This window comes from Copidosoma floridanum, unplaced genomic scaffold (genome assembly GCF_036245765.1).
Source record: "Copidosoma floridanum isolate Cflo_tuat_1 unplaced genomic scaffold, Cflo_Japanese_pri ptg000032l, whole genome shotgun sequence".
Lineage (NCBI taxonomy): Eukaryota > Metazoa > Arthropoda > Insecta > Hymenoptera > Encyrtidae > Copidosoma > Copidosoma floridanum.
This window is the reverse complement of record NW_028321909.1, coordinates 4,367,541-4,386,003: the sequence shown is the minus strand read 5'-3', so window position 1 is coordinate 4,386,003 and position 18,463 is coordinate 4,367,541. Positions and strand designations below refer to the sequence as shown.

At 33.5% G+C, this 18,463-nt stretch overlaps 3 protein-coding genes across 5 annotated transcripts; all 3 read left to right on the top strand.

Annotated features, from left to right (window-relative positions):
- Positions 1-1,081: 1,081 nt before the first annotated feature.
- Positions 1,082-3,965, top strand: LOC149373348 (protein-lysine N-methyltransferase SMYD4-like). 3 transcript variants are annotated; one of them, XM_089597375.1, is made up of 6 exons: positions 1,082-1,240; positions 1,609-2,499; positions 2,567-2,808; positions 2,903-3,097; positions 3,181-3,315; positions 3,484-3,965. In XM_089597375.1, the coding sequence occupies exons 2-6, from the start codon at positions 1,635-1,637 to the stop codon at positions 3,751-3,753; spliced, it is 1,707 nt and encodes a 568-aa protein (XP_089453501.1). In that variant the 5' UTR covers positions 1,082-1,240; positions 1,609-1,634; the 3' UTR covers positions 3,754-3,965. The 3 variants fall into 3 exon arrangements, with proteins under 3 accessions (XP_089453501.1, XP_089453502.1, XP_089453504.1); XM_089597376.1 differs by having other exon boundaries at positions 1,082-1,247; XM_089597378.1 differs by lacking the exon at positions 1,082-1,240 and having other exon boundaries at positions 1,543-2,499; positions 3,487-3,965.
- Positions 3,966-4,827: 862 nt separating this feature from the next.
- Positions 4,828-6,419, top strand: LOC149373347 (protein-lysine N-methyltransferase SMYD4-like; the record flags this gene model as incomplete). Its single annotated transcript, XM_089597475.1, has 3 exons — positions 4,828-4,981; positions 5,309-6,235; positions 6,304-6,419. Coding segments are annotated over exons 2-3 (990 nt in total), but the record flags the coding sequence as incomplete, so codon positions are not given.
- Positions 6,420-14,141: 7,722 nt separating this feature from the next.
- On the top strand, positions 14,142-17,898 carry LOC106642623 (helix-loop-helix protein 15). Its single transcript, XM_014357452.3, has 4 exons — positions 14,142-14,180; positions 16,612-16,686; positions 16,765-16,908; positions 17,745-17,898. The coding sequence occupies exons 2-4, from the start codon at positions 16,622-16,624 to the stop codon at positions 17,896-17,898; spliced, it is 363 nt and encodes a 120-aa protein (XP_014212938.2). The 5' UTR covers positions 14,142-14,180; positions 16,612-16,621.
- The last annotated feature ends 565 nt before the right edge of the window (positions 17,899-18,463 follow it).

Here is an 18,463-nt window from a genome sequence, read left to right as displayed (position 1 = left end):
GTCAGAGAAGATCACCCTGAGGTCTCCAGGCAGTCACAATTGCTGTTAACTGCAGTCAAGAAAGAGTTAACTGAAGAAGCTCACCGGTCCTTTTTAGGGCCATCGGACGTCCAACTACCTTGCCAACAAATATATTAGAACTTAACAAAGTTGACTGAAAATAGCCTTTAGGGGTCATAAAAGTTGTAAGCATACCAATAGTCGCAAAAGGGTATATTGGAAAGAAAACCTCAAATGTATCTAATGAATACAATTTGAGGCGTCAAGAAACTGACGCAGAAAATTTATCGAGATTGAAACAGCAGCGTCAAAATCGTCAACTTAAGAGTCCATTACGTGAGAGATCAGCTTTTCATTGTACCCTCACAGCAATCTCTGAAATCTTTAAAGATCCTACTTCAGATTTTTTATAAGTAGAAAATGTATTTGTGTTTTTGTGGCAATAAAAATGTAGGGTTTAAGGTCCAGGACTTTGTTGCCCTGGTAATAAAGTTGTGAGATATGAGAAAAAAAATTTTTTTTTAATATAAATTTTTTGGGGGTTTAAAATCATAACAGACTTAAAAAATAGCCGTTTTCGTGAATTACACGGGAGAAACTGTAAATCAACGGCCCTGTACGGCCAACGATTATTTTATGGCTTAAAGAACGCACGGTACTTTTCAGCATAATTATTTTTTCGAATTTTTACACCTTATTATTTGACCAAATTAACTGTATGGATTCCGAAAAAATATGTTTTTAATAAGAAGATTTTTGTTCTGAGATGTATCAGGAATAATGTGTAAAATTTCTAACTGAAAATGTTTCACATTACATGTCAACACACTACGGTGTTTTATTTAGTAAGTCTCCGTCGAAGCCGAGACGGGGGGCTGCTAGTTATTTATAAGAGCAGCCAGTAAGTGCCACAGGTCATTGGGTGACGACATATGTAGTACCGTACGTATATATGTCATATGTGAAGTCAAATAGTCGAACACGCCTTAGCACTTGGGTGGAACTGGACAGGTTACCCCCTCCACGCTTTCAGAGTCTTAGGTGAAACAACGGATTTAGGTGAACTACAGTGTTACCCATCCGGCGCGGTTTGTACTTGGTGTCTGCACTAATCTCTGCCCTATAAGAACTGGATCTGGAATCTGGAACATTTGAAGCGAATTGTGCATGAATCAATGAAGGTTTCTTTTTCTTTATGATATTAATCTATATGCACGTGCTAACAAGTTCAACACGCCAGGTACACAGTTAGTAGTATTCTATTTTTCAATCATTAATCTCATGATTTTAAATAAAGTTGTCTCGTTCTAAAAATGTAGTCCTTATTATTAGTTGATAATTAATTAAGTTTATTTCGAGTCACCTAAGTCTCCTCTTTAATCGTTATTTATTATAGATGTTATTGCCTTTACTTATTTTTTGAAAAGTTCAAATTCTATGTAAAACAGTTTCTTGCAGCAAAGCATATCTCTACTTAAGTCCTTTTTGTAATGTTGTCTAATTTAATTTCTTTTGCTTCTATGGAAGAAAAGAACACTGCACGAATCCAATCAGCTTGAGAAATTTGAAGCCTACTTTGAAAGAAAAAATTTTTGTTTGTATTCGTAGATTATAAACATTACTAGAATTTAACCATGAGTCAGGCCGAGTTGAGGGCACAGATGCTAAAAATGTTGCAACCATTGCGTGATCTTGCCAAACCTTTTGACAGTACTGCTGCTTCCAAGAAAAATACCACCAAGTCCATTGAAACACGTCAGGAGGGAAACAAGTTTTACAAAAGCCAAGATCATGACCAGAATGAGCATTCCAAGATACTGTCCTTCTACACCAAAAGCGCAGCTCTGGCAGAAAGTGGCTCGGAGGAACTAGCCTTGGCCTATGGTAATAGGTCTGCCCTCCTGTTGCACCTGAAAAGATATAAAGAGTGTCTGGTGGACATTGAAAGGGCCACTCAGATTACCAAATCTGAAAAACTGAAGGCTAAACTTGCTGCTCGCAGAGCTGATTGTTTGGCATTGAAAGACAAGACAAAAGATTCACAGCCAAAAAAGCTACCGACTCCCTTGAGTTCAAGAGTGAAAAATTCGAAAGTGATTCCATGCGCATCCAAATCAATAACCATCAAATTTGATGACAAGTATGGTAGGCATATTGTTGCAACTGAAAAAATCGACCCTGGCTCAATCATCGTGATAGAAAAAGCTTTTGTTACTGCTCCTGTAGAGTCTACTATCTATCTCAATTGTACCCATTGCTTGGATCTTGCCTGGAATGCAATTCCATGTGATTCTTGTGCTGTTGCTATATTTTGTTCTGAAAACTGCAAGGAAGAAGCTCTATTGCAGTATCACGACGTAGAATGCATGTTACTTCCTCTATTTAACTTTAGGGGAAATTGGCATGTACGTCTGGCCATAAAATTATTTATTAAGTCCCTCAAGACAGACGGCTTTGCTAGCATGATTAAAAATGCCCAAGAAATTGAGAACAACGAGGGTAAGTATTAAATATGAGACGTGTTTTGCTATCCAGTCAATGTAATAATCGACATTTTTATTTAAAGATGCAAGTGTTAATGGATTTTTCGATAATGGTACATTTCAAAGTAGTAAATTTAAGTCTATTTATAATTTATCTGGCAGTAACAGTAAAGTAGACTACGTTGAAACTGTACTGTCAGATGTAATAAATTTTTTACACAAAAATACCAACATCCTGAATGAAAATACCTGTAGTGATGCTATCTCAATTGCCAAAAATATACTGTACAAGGTATATTATATTGTAGAGGAAAATTCTTTCTCAGTTGAGTATTTTTAATGTTTGCTAAAATTAAAACTCATCTTATGCAAAATCGCCAAACTTTCTTATTATTTTTCTGCATTAATAAATTTTACAGTTGGATTACCCAACATGGTGCGTAACGGACCCAAAGTACTCGAATCAAGTCGAGGAAGCGCCTGCATTAGGAGTCATGCTTTCTCCGTTTGGTAGCCTCTTTAATCATAACTGCTCTCATAATGTGGAGAGATTTTTTACACGTGATCAAGAGATAGTATTATTTACTACAGCAGTGATTAAGAAAGGACAACAGGTAATTTATCAGTGTAATTTTAGATTAATACACGCATTCTTATGAGTGAAAAATTTTTTTACCAATTATGTGGAATTTTACAGTTGTGCATAAATTATGGATCTAATATTTATATGGAAAAAAAGGAAAGACAAAGTTATTTGAAAAGAAGATATGATTTCACTTGTACTTGCGAAGCTTGCAATGAGAACTGGGATATTAATTCTTTGTCAAACGAAGTGAGTTTTATTTTTTTTAATTTTGTCCTAAAATAGTTTCAAGTTGTTGAGACTGCAAGACTATTTGACTTGTTCATGAATTTATTCATTCACATAAAAATAATCTATGGACATAGTCCGGAATAATATTTTGTTGCATCAAATAGTACCTACGTTATTTGATTTTAGAAGTATGATGAGAAAACTATGATGAAATTTTCCAAAGAACTCGACAAAGCTGGAGTGCAGGATTCAACCATGGAAATTTTCAATAGAGGTTTCACAAAATTAACTGTGTCAGAGAGAACTTACAAAGATTTCGTCAAAGTCATGAAGGGGGTAAACAAGTATTATACTTGCTGGCATGCTTTCGTGTCTTCTCTACAATGTTTATTCTATTTTATTTTCTTTTTTGGAAATTTGTACGGCGTCAAGAATGACATACCTGACGAGTGTTAACATACATGTATTTCAGTGTTTTTTTTATTACCAAGTTGCACTAATGTCACTGTGTGCGAATTATATTAAGTTTTAATTTTAATCTGAGACTTCAAGTTGCTGTGCTGGTGTAATCTCATAGTTTAATAATGCCAAAGCAACATAAACTTTTTTTTCCTTCTGTATTTTGCTCTTGTGGCAATCAAATTTTAGTTTAGAGCTTGTAGTTCTTATCCAGCAAATTTCAAACAAAAAATTATACAAATTATTTTTGATACCTTTTTTCGCGTTTTACACGCTTATATTTTTTTTTTTCAAAGCCAAGAAGTTTTGCAAATTTTATTATTGTATGGCGTTTAAGTCACTTGTACTGTAAGAGGTATACCTCAAGTTTTTTTGTAATGAGCTTTTGCGTAAGATATTTCTAATATATTTTATATTTAATAACACTATAACGAAGATAAGTTGTAAAGTGCACTAAGAGTACTCGAAAACTTTGAGAATATACTATTTTGTTGAATAGTCCGTTGAAAGATTCGCCGTTAGAATGTGTATGGGAGAAGTTACATGGCTTGTTGTCCATGCTTTTAAAGCCTTGTAAAATAAAAAAAAAAAAATTTACGTATAAACTTTCAATTTTTTAACTCAAGCCAAATTGCCAAACACTGCCTCCCCCTCCGCCCTTCCTTAATCCCTTCCAATCGTGTTCTTTACGCGAACGCAGCGAGAGGACGTTCGTATGCAAGTATAAATAAAGAATAATGCCAAAAAATACGGAATTTCTTGAGACTTTTTTAAAAAAAGTGTGGGGCTGCTCCATTTTTGATAAAAAATTGTTTTTGCCTTCCAAGCTTCGCTAAGCCGGCTTAGGGCCCTTTACTAGTTGCCATACGAATTACAGCTTCGCGGTTTTGAACAAGTCGTGGAGGGAGAGGACTGGCGTCACTGGCGACCAGGTTGACCAACATGCTCCCTTTACGCGGGGAAAAGTCCTGAAATTACGCCCGCTTCAAATATTTATGCCGCGAAAGAAAGTTACAGTACTTACACAAATAAGTACTTAAGAAAATATATATAGTACACGCACAGTGGGTACACAGTAGGAAACGTTGAAGTTTTACTTTCCAAGCCAAATCCAGTATTCCAGTCTCGATAGATCAGGAATGCTGACTAAGTATCAGGGTGGTGTATTAAATTTACGATAGTCATAAGTCACGAGTGTCACGACCAAAGACAAAGCAGTGTATAGGTAAGTAGGTAAATAATATATAATACATCATATACGTTGTTGAAAAAGATTAAACAAAGAGTAAAAGATAATTAATTTGAACATTTGAAAATAAATATATAGCATCAATTATTCGTTGGTAAAAGTAGTGTATACCTTGGGTGATATGTGTATATTTATATTTGTATTTATTGGAGTCTAATTTTTTTTTTTATTAGAGCTTAGTTAAAACAGAGAAAATCGGATACGTCCCTTTTTCTATATTATCTGGCTTTAAATATGATTAAGATAACAGAAGTGTGAGAACACGTTATTTTCTGTTGGTTGATATACTGATCTTTGTTGAAGTTTATTTGTTTACAGTTCTCCGTAGGTCAACAGTCAGAAATAGCTATATTGTGATGGATAACTTGATGGAAAAGTTTATGAAACTCCATTCTAATCCAATGCAGAGTAAATCAGCTGAAAAGAACCAGTCTACTGTTCCTGTTAAGAAAAATACGGCCAAGTCCATAAAGACTCGTCAAGAGGGCAACAAACTCTATGCCAAAAATGGCCATGACAAAGAAACGCACTCAAGAATTCTGTCCCTTTACACCCAGAGTGCAGCTCTGGCAGAAAGTGGCTCGGAGGAACTAGCCTTGGCCTATGGTAACAGGTCTGCCCTCCTGTTGCACCTGAAAAGATATGAAGAGTGTCTGGTGGACGTTCAAATGGCCACTCAGATCACCAAATCTGAAAAACTGAAGGCTAAACTTGCTGCTCGTAGAGCTGATTGTTTAGTCCTAAAGGATAAAAATCAGGATTCTGCTTGTCGTGATGAGAAAATTCCGTTGAAGGCAAGAATGAAAGCCTCCAAAAATATTCCTTGTGCATCGGAGTCAATTGCTATCAGTTTTAATGAAAAGTATGGCAGGCACATCATTGCAGCACAAGATATGGAACCTGGCACTGTTATTGCAGTAGAGAAGGCTTTTGCTTCTGTAGTTAAGAAATCTTTCATGTATCTCAATTGCACCCATTGTTTGAATCTGGCATGGAATGCAATTCCATGTGATTTCTGCGTGGATGTTGTTTTTTGTTCGGAAAAGTGCAAGGAAGAAGCTTTTTCACTGTATCACGATGCCGAATGCTTAGTACTTCCAGTATTAAATAACATAAATGACCCTAAAGGTGGCTACTCTTTGGTACTAACGTTGAGAATATTTATTATGACAGCCAGAAAAGAAGGTTTAGCCAAAATGATGAAGGATATTGATGACCTTGAGAACAAAAGTAAATATTACGATTACTAACATGATTTTTTTTATCTTTCAATCTAGTTGAAGAAAATTTTGTTTTAGATTCGAGCATAAACGGATTTTTTGATAATAATATATTTCAAAGCTATAAATTTAAGTCTATATGCAACTTATCGGAGGATACCACTGATTTCAGTATTATGAACAGTTTGTGGTCGAATATAGTAATCATATTACTCCAATCGACTACTGTATTTCCTAAAAATACCTTTGGTAATATCTTTACAGTTAAGAAAAAGCTTGTTGCATTTGCCGAAACAACACTACTTAAGTTATACCTTATTTTAAGGCATAATACTTTCTCAGTTAAGTATCTCAAGTTTTAGTTTATGTCTTTTTTCAATATATATTTTTGATCCCTAGTATATCATTGCCATATTTTACGGCTTTAATACTTAATGCTGATCATCTTTGTTATTTATTCTAAAAATATATTATCCCCAAGAAAAACACTTCATCTATTAGAACATAGTTTGAAAACTAATTTTTTATTATAACTCCCTTTGTCGTTTCGTGTTTGTATTTACGTGACATATTTAGTATATAATTACTTTTACAGTTTGATTTTTCAAATTTCTGCTATAAATCGGAAGTGATAAAAGTAGATAGCAAAATCAACGGGATTGGATCAATTATTGCTCCGTTTTGTAGTCTCTTCAATCATAGCTGCTGTCAAAATGTAGAAAGGTTTTTTACTTGTAATCAAGAGATAGTGTTGTATACTAGAACAGCGGTTAAAAAAGGACAACAGGTAATTCATGACAATGATTTTAATATAATTATTATGCTACTATTAATTGAGAAAAAATTCATAAATGCCATGAAGATTATTTTTATTGTTACTGTTTTTTTCTCTCTCTATGGTTTCATTTGTAAACTACGTAGTATCAGTAAAAGTAAACAATAATATTAACTAATTTAATTATTTTAATTTAACTCTTTGTAGTTGTACATAAACTATGGGGGCAATATGATAACGGATAAAGTAGAGAGACAACTTTATTTAAAAACGTATAATTTCATTTGTGACTGTCAAGCTTGCCGAGAAAACTGGCCAAAGATTTTTGCTCCTGAAGAAGTGAGTTTTTTCATTACAATAATTTTTATCTAAGAATTTTCATTTGTATATTAATAAGATTGCTTTGTAACTATTATCAAATTATATTGTGTTATTTTAGAGTTATGATAAATCATTGACAAGAAAAATACTCCGTCAAGCTGTGAAAATAGGAATTAAAAAATCAACCTTAAGTATTTTGAAACGAAATCAGGAAAATGTAGTTTTTTCTGAAAATGATTTAAAAGATCTGCTAAAACTAATGAAAATAGTAAATATGAATTGCACTGGTTTCAAAGCTTTTGTGTATTCCATAGCATGTTTATTTTTTTTTACTTCCTACTATGGGAGCTTGTATGGAATAACAAACGACGTACCCTCCACTTGTTACATTTAATTTATCAATTTTACCATGAGTGATTGATGCTGTTATTGTCAATTGACAGCAAATGTTTTTAAAGATTTTCTTTATTTTAAAAAGTATTGAGATATAAAGAAAGCATATAGAACTATAGAGCTTAAACACTATTGGAGGTAAAATTTATTAAATAAGTGCGTTTCGTTTAAACTTAATTAATCGATAAAGCAGATTTTTTATTTCATTTTTTGGTTTTCAAGTTACGTATTTGGCATGTACAATGAAGATAAGTTCAGGAAAATTTTATTCAAAGTCAACTAGGTATAGGAACTTTTTGATATTACAAGTTTAATAACTCTAGTTTAAACTTAAATCTCATTTTGATTAAAAAATTTTTATCCACGTAGGATTACTTTTTTTTTTTTTTTTATTAAAAATTGAAAACTTTCTCTTATTTTGTGAAAAAGTTTGATATACGTTTATTATACTAAGAACTTGAAACTTATTTTTGTTTCTTCTTTTGATACTCTAAGTATTCATGCATTTTTTTACATTAGGAAAAGAATTTATGTAAAATTCATCACACTTAGATATGTATTATCTACACAATTTTATTGTTTAGCAGTAAAATAAAGCTATGGCAGCTATTCTTTGACTTAATAATTCAATCATACCTATAGTTTAATCTTAGTGTTACCCTTACATGATAAAAAGTATTGATTTTTTCGAACAGCTTCCCGATATCGTTGCCATTTGCTGCTGCCCTCTACAAAAGTTTCCCTGCTAGCGCATATTATTTTTATCTAAAATAATTTTATCAAAAAAATTTTGTGTTTTAATTTATTTAAAATAAAAATTATTTTTTATTTGATTTTTGAACTTCAACCTTGACAGAAGAACTAAAGTCATTAAATGCAAAATGATTATAACATACTGTGTGTACCATGTGGATGATGCTTTTTCAATTGTTGTTATACATCGTAACTAATTGAAACTTATAGTTTTGTAATATCTATTGTTTTTTATCAATTATTATGAAATTTTGTAAGTAACAATTACTATAAATTATTATACTGATTGCCCATATAAGTTGTTCATTGTCGTTACAATATTTAATGACTAAATAAAATTACATTAAAGAAAAAAAACAAGCGGCTAAATTTATACAAAAACTGCGTTTTTGCATTTAAGGCGCGCAAAACTGATACGAGGGAATACATTACTATTATTATCACACTGTGTAAAAAGTTGGTACTGTTCGGTGTAGACTGTAGGGTTGGTAAAAAAATGTACACATTCCCACAGGATGAAATAAAGGAAGCCTTAGAACACAATGATTATCGCCCTTTGCGATTTATGGCGTTAATTTTATCTTACAGACATAATTTTAGTTTAAAAAAAGTTATATTTTTTCAATATCTATGAGTTTTACATTAACTTTGTAATCTGAAATGTGAATAAAAAAAATGAGTAAGTTAGATAGGGGAAAATGATAAATCTGCAATTTTTCGGCATTTTTGCGATTTAGAGCCTAAATTTAATATCATAACTAAATATGTTAAATACAAAAAAATTGTGTTTTGACGAGACCTTCAACTATCACGTTTAATTTGTTGTCTCAAGTGCAAAACAAAAAAGTTGGATAGGGGAAAACGACTTTTTATTCATTTTACGAGCACTTTTTGGTTCACAGAACGTTTGGGTTACATCCTGGACGAAAATTTTAAATACGAAAAAGTTGTATTTCAAGTATATTTACAATTTTGTCTTTCACAGTGAACCTCAAAAATATCACGTTATAAAGTCATAGCCAAAAAACTATTTTTTTTTCACTGAAAGTGCCATCTTTAAACGACTGCCATTTTTTTCTAAAAGAGGAAACCTCACAGATTTTAAACCATCACGTAAGATATAAAAAACGAAGCTATTTGTAAAATTTCAGCCCAATCCGACAAAAACTGCATGAGTTAATCAAAAAACTTGATTACGCCCATCATACATACATACATACATACACCCCTGACGCTGAGGTCCGTGATTGCAACTTTTTTTGTACCAAAACTTTTTCTACACGAAAACAATAAGTTTGAAGGGTACTTACACTTTTTGCTATGGCAAAAATATAAGGCACTCCTGAGTATCAGTCGTGCCTAAAAAACTGATAAGTGTTAGAAAGGCACGTATCTAGTCTCAAATCTGTATTTCATTATTTCTTATAATAAGTGTTTTTGTTGCATTTTTTTATTAATAATTGAACGAATGAGATGATTTTTGCTTGAGTACCGAAGTACATTGTTAAATTATTTTTGGCGTAAAACAAAAGCTCAACGTATCAATAGTTGAAGTGGCACTTGAAAAGTTTACAGATATAAATCTTATTCTACTCAAATTTGGTGCGTGTATTATACAGCTTTTTTTGATGTCAGCCTTGATGTTTTATCAAATGAACACAAGTGATTAAGTTTATGCAAAAACTGAACTAGTTTTGTTATTTTTCGTTCTAAAACATGGCTTTTTCCTATTTTTATTTACGTTGCGTTTTTTAATCGGTTTGTGTTCTTTTAAAAATTACATAAAAGACAGTGCTTGAGTTTTAGATCTCGAGTAAATGATTTAACGTATTTTTTCCCCGATACAATCGATGAAAATCCACCCCTACGGTAAAAAAAAAGTGTGTGGGTCTTTCAAACATATACATTTTTGTACCTCTATTCGTTAAACTACAACTTCGGGTACAAAATTTTTTTATTTTCTACAAGTGAAAGGATATATTTGAAAGATACAACGTTATACGTAGTCACAAGCTTAGTCATACAAATGATACTCGGGTATAATTATTTTAATTTTTTTTGCCTAAATTTAACTGCGGGTTAATCCCCGTAGCCGTTTCACTCCTATATTAAAATATCCACCAAAATGGCACATACGCAATCAGTCAAACATACGTGATCCATCCATATATGATAATTTTTGCCTTCCAACATGGTCATTGTATCCCACAAGGAGAAAATTGCTCGCACGCGCCCTATACAACTTGGATTAAACTCGCCCGCGACGAAACAACCATCACAATACGCATTATATACAGTACTCGAACCCACACGCTGGTGTCAATTTACAAAATGAAAATAGATTGTCGGGAAGAAAGTGTACATATAGTTGGAACACATCGATTCATCATGTCTCGTCAACACTTTCACTTGTAGGTATATATTTATACTCTCTTGTATATACCTCTGATGTAAGCGAAGTATTGCACAGTGTTAAAGGGATGAATCGTAAGTATATATATATATATATATATATACAAAATCGGCGAGCGAGTCGCACGTATTTTATTCTCGCGAGAATATAATCACACGTGATGTTTTCCTTACGGGGGTCGACGAGTCGCGGAGGGAACGCCACGCGACCTAATTATACATAGCACACCCCTTTTTTTCATTACCACGCGGCTGGTGCGAATGATTTTCGGAGCACATACTATGACCGACACCGGCTCTTGGGGTGAGTGCCACTATGTACAGACATTAGTTTTCATTTCTGGTTACGATCCATCGTACGATTGTTGACGACCCCAAGTGCAATTACGTATCGATGACGTGAGCGAACACATCAGGAGGTATTCGCTTTTTTTTTTTTTTTTTTTAATTATTCTGTTATTTATAATTGTCCTCAAATTTCAGCTTGAATTTTCGGGAATGAATTGTATATCACACGGTGCGGATGAGCTTTCGTTATTTTACGTTATTTTATAACATGACCTTTGAAATTTATTTTTAATAAAGAAACCTTTTTGGAATTGCATTATTCTATTTGCCAGAAATAGTATTTTTCATTTATTAATTGTCAACAATTGGAATGTTAATGGCTCACATGGGTCATTTCGCAAAAACTGCGATATTTTCACGCCCTAATTGAGATTTTTCAATTTAATGTTTAGACTTTTTGAATTATTTTTTCCAAGCTATATAATTTCCAAACTAGTTGGAAACTTTTGGGCCCAACTCTACGATCGTTTATTAAAAATCTATGTTAATTTAAATGCATTTTCTAAGAAATTTAAAAAGGGCGGTACTTATGTTGCGATTGTGAAGCCTCAAAGAGGAAATTTTTCAACGGAATTTCGTTTATCACATCTGCGCCCCAGACCCTTTCGTACACTATAGTCATCTAGTCGATGATTTTAAATTTCTCGGAGATTAGGGGCGTTACAGTAATGACCGCCTATTTTACCGGGAAAAACACTATGTACTCGCGACGATACTACAAATAGACAAATGAAAATTTGGGGCTGCCGAAAAATTGACAGTATTCTTGTACACTCCGGAATACACAACGATTAATTTTAAGTATCTTAGACTGCGTAAACTGCGTTTAGATGGAGTCTGCCAGACTGGCATTGAAGCCCATAAGAGTGAGAGAGAGGTTAGATGTGGTCACCTGATAAACCTCTCTCTCACTCTTATGGGCTTCAATGCCAGTCTGGCAGACTCCCAGACTCCATCTAAACGCACCCTTAAAATGAATCACTTGACTAAATTAAATCATTTGTGGTGCGCAATTCAAAAGTGGCGCAAAAGTAGACTTCACAAATAAAATGTTCCGTACTTGAAGACATAATTTTTTTTTCTTTCTAAACTATCAGACAAGGCGCGCTCAACACTTTAAATTTTTAGATACTACATCGTAAACAAATTAAAAAATTAATGTCTAGACCCCATAAGCCGTAAAAAATGAAATTTTTAAATGCTTCGCGTTACGGTAATGACATTTTAACCTATTTTTTCAACCTTACAGCCACGCAAAAAATTTTGTCGACACGATCCCAAAAATGCATTTAGGGACAATTGGTTTACACCGTTTAAAAAAGTTCCGACTCGAAATAATTCGCTCCGTTGTTTTTAAACATAGGCTTCATAGAATATCGCAGTTTTTGTGAAATGACTCACGTACATAACGAAACTTGTGTTCAAGAGACAATCCAATTAATCGTAGATTCAAATCATTAAAAAAACAGCATTGAACTATGGTAATTATTTTTTATAGTTTTCCACAGTACCACTTTTATCTATATATGTAATATAGGGAAAAAACCGCATTAAAAAAATTTATTATTTCATAAAAAAAATATGCAAATTATTTTAACAGTTCCGGAACACTCAAAGGCAATCAAAATGAGCGTTGATGCTAGTTCGTAAAGTTTTCCGTGGTATTTATGGGTAAGAAGAGGCTCGTATTTTTAAGACTGGGTAGCAGGTGCGGCGTGAAGAAACATCTGCGACCGTTCAGTACACTCCCGGACTCTCTTTAACTTTTCTTGAGATAAAAGAATTTTCGTACCGTCGTATATTCTGTCGGTTGTTCCGTCATTTTTAACGATTATATACTGCAAGCTCAGTATGTGGTTTTTTTGTCTCTTGGAGTTTTTTTTAGAGGAAAAAAATTCATGAAAAAAAATACTTCTATTGTATGATAATTTAACTTTTACTCAATATACGAGCATATTTTATTATGACTAAAAACGGATGATAAAATAATTAATAAGATATAAGAAAAATAGAAAGTTTGTCAGAATAGAGAAAAAAAATTACGTACATTAAAAATTCAAAAGCAGTATCGAACAACACATAGATTATACAAGAACTGATCTAACCTTGGAGATGAATTACAAATATGACGATAAAATTAGTAATATAACAATACAAGTATTTATAAGTACGAGTAAAAAGTGTAATTTTAATAATTATTAATAGGAGTAAGAATTTAAAAAAAGTTATGATGGTTTACATGGCTTAAAAAACTTTCGTCAAATTTGTTGTTTATCAGTTATTTTTTTTTTTTTTTTTTTTTTTTTTTCTCTTAAAGCCAAAAACCACACAAAAAGCATCCTTCAACTCAATGAAATAAAAAAAAAAACCCATTATTAACACCAAAAATGAAGAAAGAAAACACATCCCAATAACACCTCAGAGTTAACCGCACCCGAAAAACTTAATTTTCGTACTCCCTTTTCTTTTGGGGAAAAAAAAGCCATGTTAATTTCGCCGCCACGCAGTCAATACACAACGCGTTTCAGAACAATGGCGCCCGCAAGCGGAAGGCGGCTCCTCCCGGATGCTGTGCCAGCCCACCATTGGTCCGCCATAGGTGCAGGGCGGGATCTCCGGGAAGAGTCGGGACGCGGATGCTGCGACCGTACAGAGGCGAGATTTTTATCAGACGCGATTGATTCCTCGAGCCACGAGCTCGGATTGTTATCTTCGCTTTGGGATTGTTTGTATCCTTTGCTCTTCGAGTACTGTGATGTTTATATTGTGATTTAGTTTTTTTTTTTTCTTCTTTTCGTCGTCGTCGATGGATGTTACGTGAAGTTGTGATCGCTCATTGTACGGGTGGATGCAAGTTTATCACTTTTTGTGTTTACCAAAAATGAGTTGGCGAAACTTCATTGGACGGACGATTAATTAAAGCTCAATGAGTTATCGTTGTTGCATTGTGTTGGTAAGTTATTTGCTCGAGCTGATACGAAATTTTCTTTTATATCATTTTTTTTTTTTTTTTTAATTATTAAATTCAGGATGTATGACACCCGCACCGCTCAAGCATTACTTGCAATCGGACTTTTGAGCATAGGTGCTTTTTCAAACACATCGTGTAACTTTTTTTTTTTTTTCCAATACAATGTATTATTTGTGTTGAAAACAAATGTTTTATCACTGGTTATGATACAGTACTCGACAAGGCTTTGAACTTTTTTTTCAGCTTAAATAATGGGAGGATGTATAAATTTAGGAGAAAACACTGTTCAAAGACTTTATAATAAAACGAACCCTCTAAAAAGCAATGCGTTATAGTACAGTGATGAAAAAAAAGTTTCCACCAAACGCGGTGCATTAGACTGTCGAAAAAAATTTTACTTTGAATTTTTTGAAAATCTGTAAATTTGTTGGACCCAGGTCTGTTTACAATAAGCGAAAAGTTCTTTCTTTACAGATTCTGAGGGAAATTTGTATTCTTTGCAATTAAAAAAAAAAAAAGATGATAAAATCGATTGCGTACCACCACGTGTAACAAACTAGGAATTTCATCGAACAATCAACGTATGAATAAAAATCTCGAACAAATAAACAAAGGACGCGTTAGAAAATCGATGAAAACCGAACGGGACAATTGACACGCTCACCCATAAAAACGGAAATCTCGCGACCCCGTGAATAATGCAAAAACCTCGAGAACACCTTTCTTCCTTATTTTTTTTACGCCCAGCCGATACTCTGGCGAAATAGCCGTCGCCGCATTCGTCAATAATGCATCGTTCGAGGCAATACCTAGAAATCGAAACTGGCGATTTAAAGTTCCCTGGGGAGCGTCTTTTTCTTGTTGAGATTTTTTGGGGTGTTTTGAAGGAGTCGACGGGGGTGAAGCTTTTCTCTCGCCGGCTTGGGGTCGCTGGTTAAACTTTCATGCCGCGGGTTTTACATTATTGCCACGCGTTTTGTTCAATAATTCCACGGCTTCCTTCGAGGGGAGCTTTTTATGGGACTGTTTTCGTTGCTGGGCGTTGACGGAAAGCTGGTTATTTTCCAATACGAGACCTAAAACATGACTTTGGGTTATTTATTGTACGTACAGGGTTTGCCATTCTTTTTTCCGTGGGGATGGAAATTATGATTGATCTCGTTAATTTTAAGAATATTGGTCATGGAAAAATTTGTAACGATGGTGTAGGTCATTTAAGTTGCATGTATGCGATTTCTTAAAAAAAAAAAAAAAAAAAAAAAAAACTTTAGTTATTAACCTCATAATAAAATTTGAATAAAAATTGAATTAATACATGTTGCCACATGCATTTTTATTTTCCATGTGATAATATGGGATTTTCAACTATATTATTAAGAATTATTAAATCACATTGATTAGAGTTATAGTCATCTTCTGAATTTTTTAGAGGATTTTTTAAAATATTCTATAGTTTTTAATAAATTTAGGTGTTTTGTTTTATTCTTTAGAGTTGTCATCAATACTTTTTTGCCTCAAAAAGCAAAAAAAAAAAAAAAATTTAGTAAACAGTATTAACTATGCTCAATATGATTTGACACTTAATAGCAAATTAAAGATTATTACAAGAGTTCAAAAACTATTTCTTAAAGCCACTAAGAATTTCATGTTATTTAAATGAAAAAACAAAACGCATCTGGTGGCTCGACTTAATTAAATTTCTATTCAGCTTTTATTGGAATTTTTATCATAGACTACAATGAAGACAAAATTTGGGAAATAACGGACATCCTAGTATATATTATGAATTTTTTATGGCCCAATCAGTTGAAACATCATTTATAGAGATTCGGTTTTGAAAACCTTTTTTTAATAAGTAAAAATTAGTTTGATGCTGAAATTAAAACATAATTACAAATAGCTAAAACTGTACTCTTAAGAAATCCACGGAATTGTTAAAAAAAAAAATTCTACCATCCCAAAGTTACAGAGAAAACTAAAAATTTGTTTTGAGATTAACGCCACAATTCATTAAAAACCTACACCTAACTGTACTTGGATAACATTAGCAAATTTTTCGTAACACTTTGAGGAAAACAGATGATAAAAGTCTTTTACTCCTTAAAGTTTTTCATTCAACTTGGCAAGATCCCCCAACTAGAGTTCTTACGTGGAATTGCTCGTAACGCGAAAAACAAAGAAATATTAGAGATAATCCCGTTACCAAATATAATTCGGCACTCGCGCCAGAGTTAAATATTTGCCCGTCCGATCATCGGATTAGCTCACCCCTTTCACTTCCACTATGCCATATTTTGCTCGAAGACCATTTCCTCCGGGAATCGAGATAATTGAGCGTAACTATAGCACTTGGAAAAAATAACGCTGAGGTATTCCAGAAAATTCATCGTCCAACGATTTTATCTCCCGATAGGCCAGTGAAAATGGAAAGAGAGGCTCTACTTCCGATCCCAAGTTGTTGCAACCTGAGTCTTCAGACTCGCAAAAGGTTTGAAAATTTTCGTCGCTATAATTGTATAAAAAAAAAATACTCAACAATGATGAATGCGAAATTTTTTGCGAACAGAGACAGAGAGAACGCGATACCGAGTAACGGGCACGGGATCGGGAACGGAGTGTCGTCGTCGGGAACTGTGGGAATCCTGTCCAGGGAGGAGAGACGTCGACGCCGACGGGCCACCCAAAAGTACAGAACTGCGCACGCGACAAGGTAAGTACGTTATTGTGCGATTATTTCACTTTTTTTTTCCACAAACGCTTTTGATTTTATTTGAACATTCATAAATGACTGTGCTTTTATCAAGAACATAGGGTTATTTAAATATAATGATTGAAGAAAATGAAAAAAAAAAATCTTCAAACAAACAGATTCGTGGAGTGTGTTTGATGCGTTGAAAAAAAAGTGCTTTTGTCTGTAACTAGTTTTCAGTAGTTATAACAATAATTTTGATATTGTAACTAAGAATGAAAAGTGTTTTTACATCTATTGGCCAATTGAACTATTTTAAATTACATTTATTAGCCTAGCCAATTGAGCAATGTTCATCTCACATTTTAAATAGCTTTGTGTATTCGTCCAAGAAAATTTTAAAAACACCAAACACGCACAAATTTCATACGATTCTTTAAACAAAGACATCAGTTTTTCCACTTGTGCTTCTCCGCATTTTAAATATTTTTTTAAATAATTACTGCTACAATCAGCTTGTATTTGTTGATATGTAAAAAATATACCTTGCAAAATTGAAATCGAATAAAATATTAAATATGTTTGATAAAAATCGTTGAATTTTTTTTTTATTTCACTATTATTATTAGCATCAACAAGTAAAACGATTTCGGAAAAAAATTCTTTTAACGCAAAATACCCCTTTTCGAAACATATACTTACGTTTGATTGAAATACGGCTATCGACCAATGAAGCCTTCTCAACTTGAATATAATAGTTTTTGAAAAAATCCCGAAAGCCGGATGATGATGAAAGCCATGAACATTTTCATTAAAAAACCTGTGTCGTACGAAAAAAAAAAAAAACATTTTTCTAGGGAAAGAGTGCGCGTCGAGGCGTTCAATCTCGCATTCGCGGAGCTGCGCAAGCTCCTGCCGACGCTACCGCCGGACAAAAAGCTCTCGAAAATCGAGATCCTCCGGCTGGCCATCTGCTACATCGCGTACCTCAACCACGTCCTCGAGGCGTGATCCATTCGAACATTCTTCATCTAGCTGAGATAAAAAAAAAATAATAATAAAAATCAAACCAAATACTATACACATATAAATGTTCCTGATGCAGAGCGCGATTTTTTGTGCATATGCAACGACCGAGAAGAGCTCGACAATATTGCGAATAAGAGCTGATGTGTACATATTTTAGACAGCTTTTTTCATTTGCGCGGGTTGTGAGAGTGTGGGCTTTGTCTGTAAAATGGAGTATTATGTATACATATGGTTGTATAGTTTGGATGAATACTCGTTCGATTGTGACACGAAGGTGAGAGTGAGGAAAATATTTTGACACGAAAAAAAACGGTGTATTAATAGAATCATGGAACTGTTAATTGTTGCCGATAAAGTGAATCACGTGTAGTCGTGACAACACAAGATAAAGAATGGTGTAACTTGTGCGTACTAGCAGACTTGGGCATGCATACTAGGAGGTGTAATTTTTTTTTTTTTCATCCAAATATGTGATGCATTATTTGGGCTGGACACTTTTTGTTTTTCTTATATAATTTGTTCTTCAAAAATTTTTAAGCCTGAATAA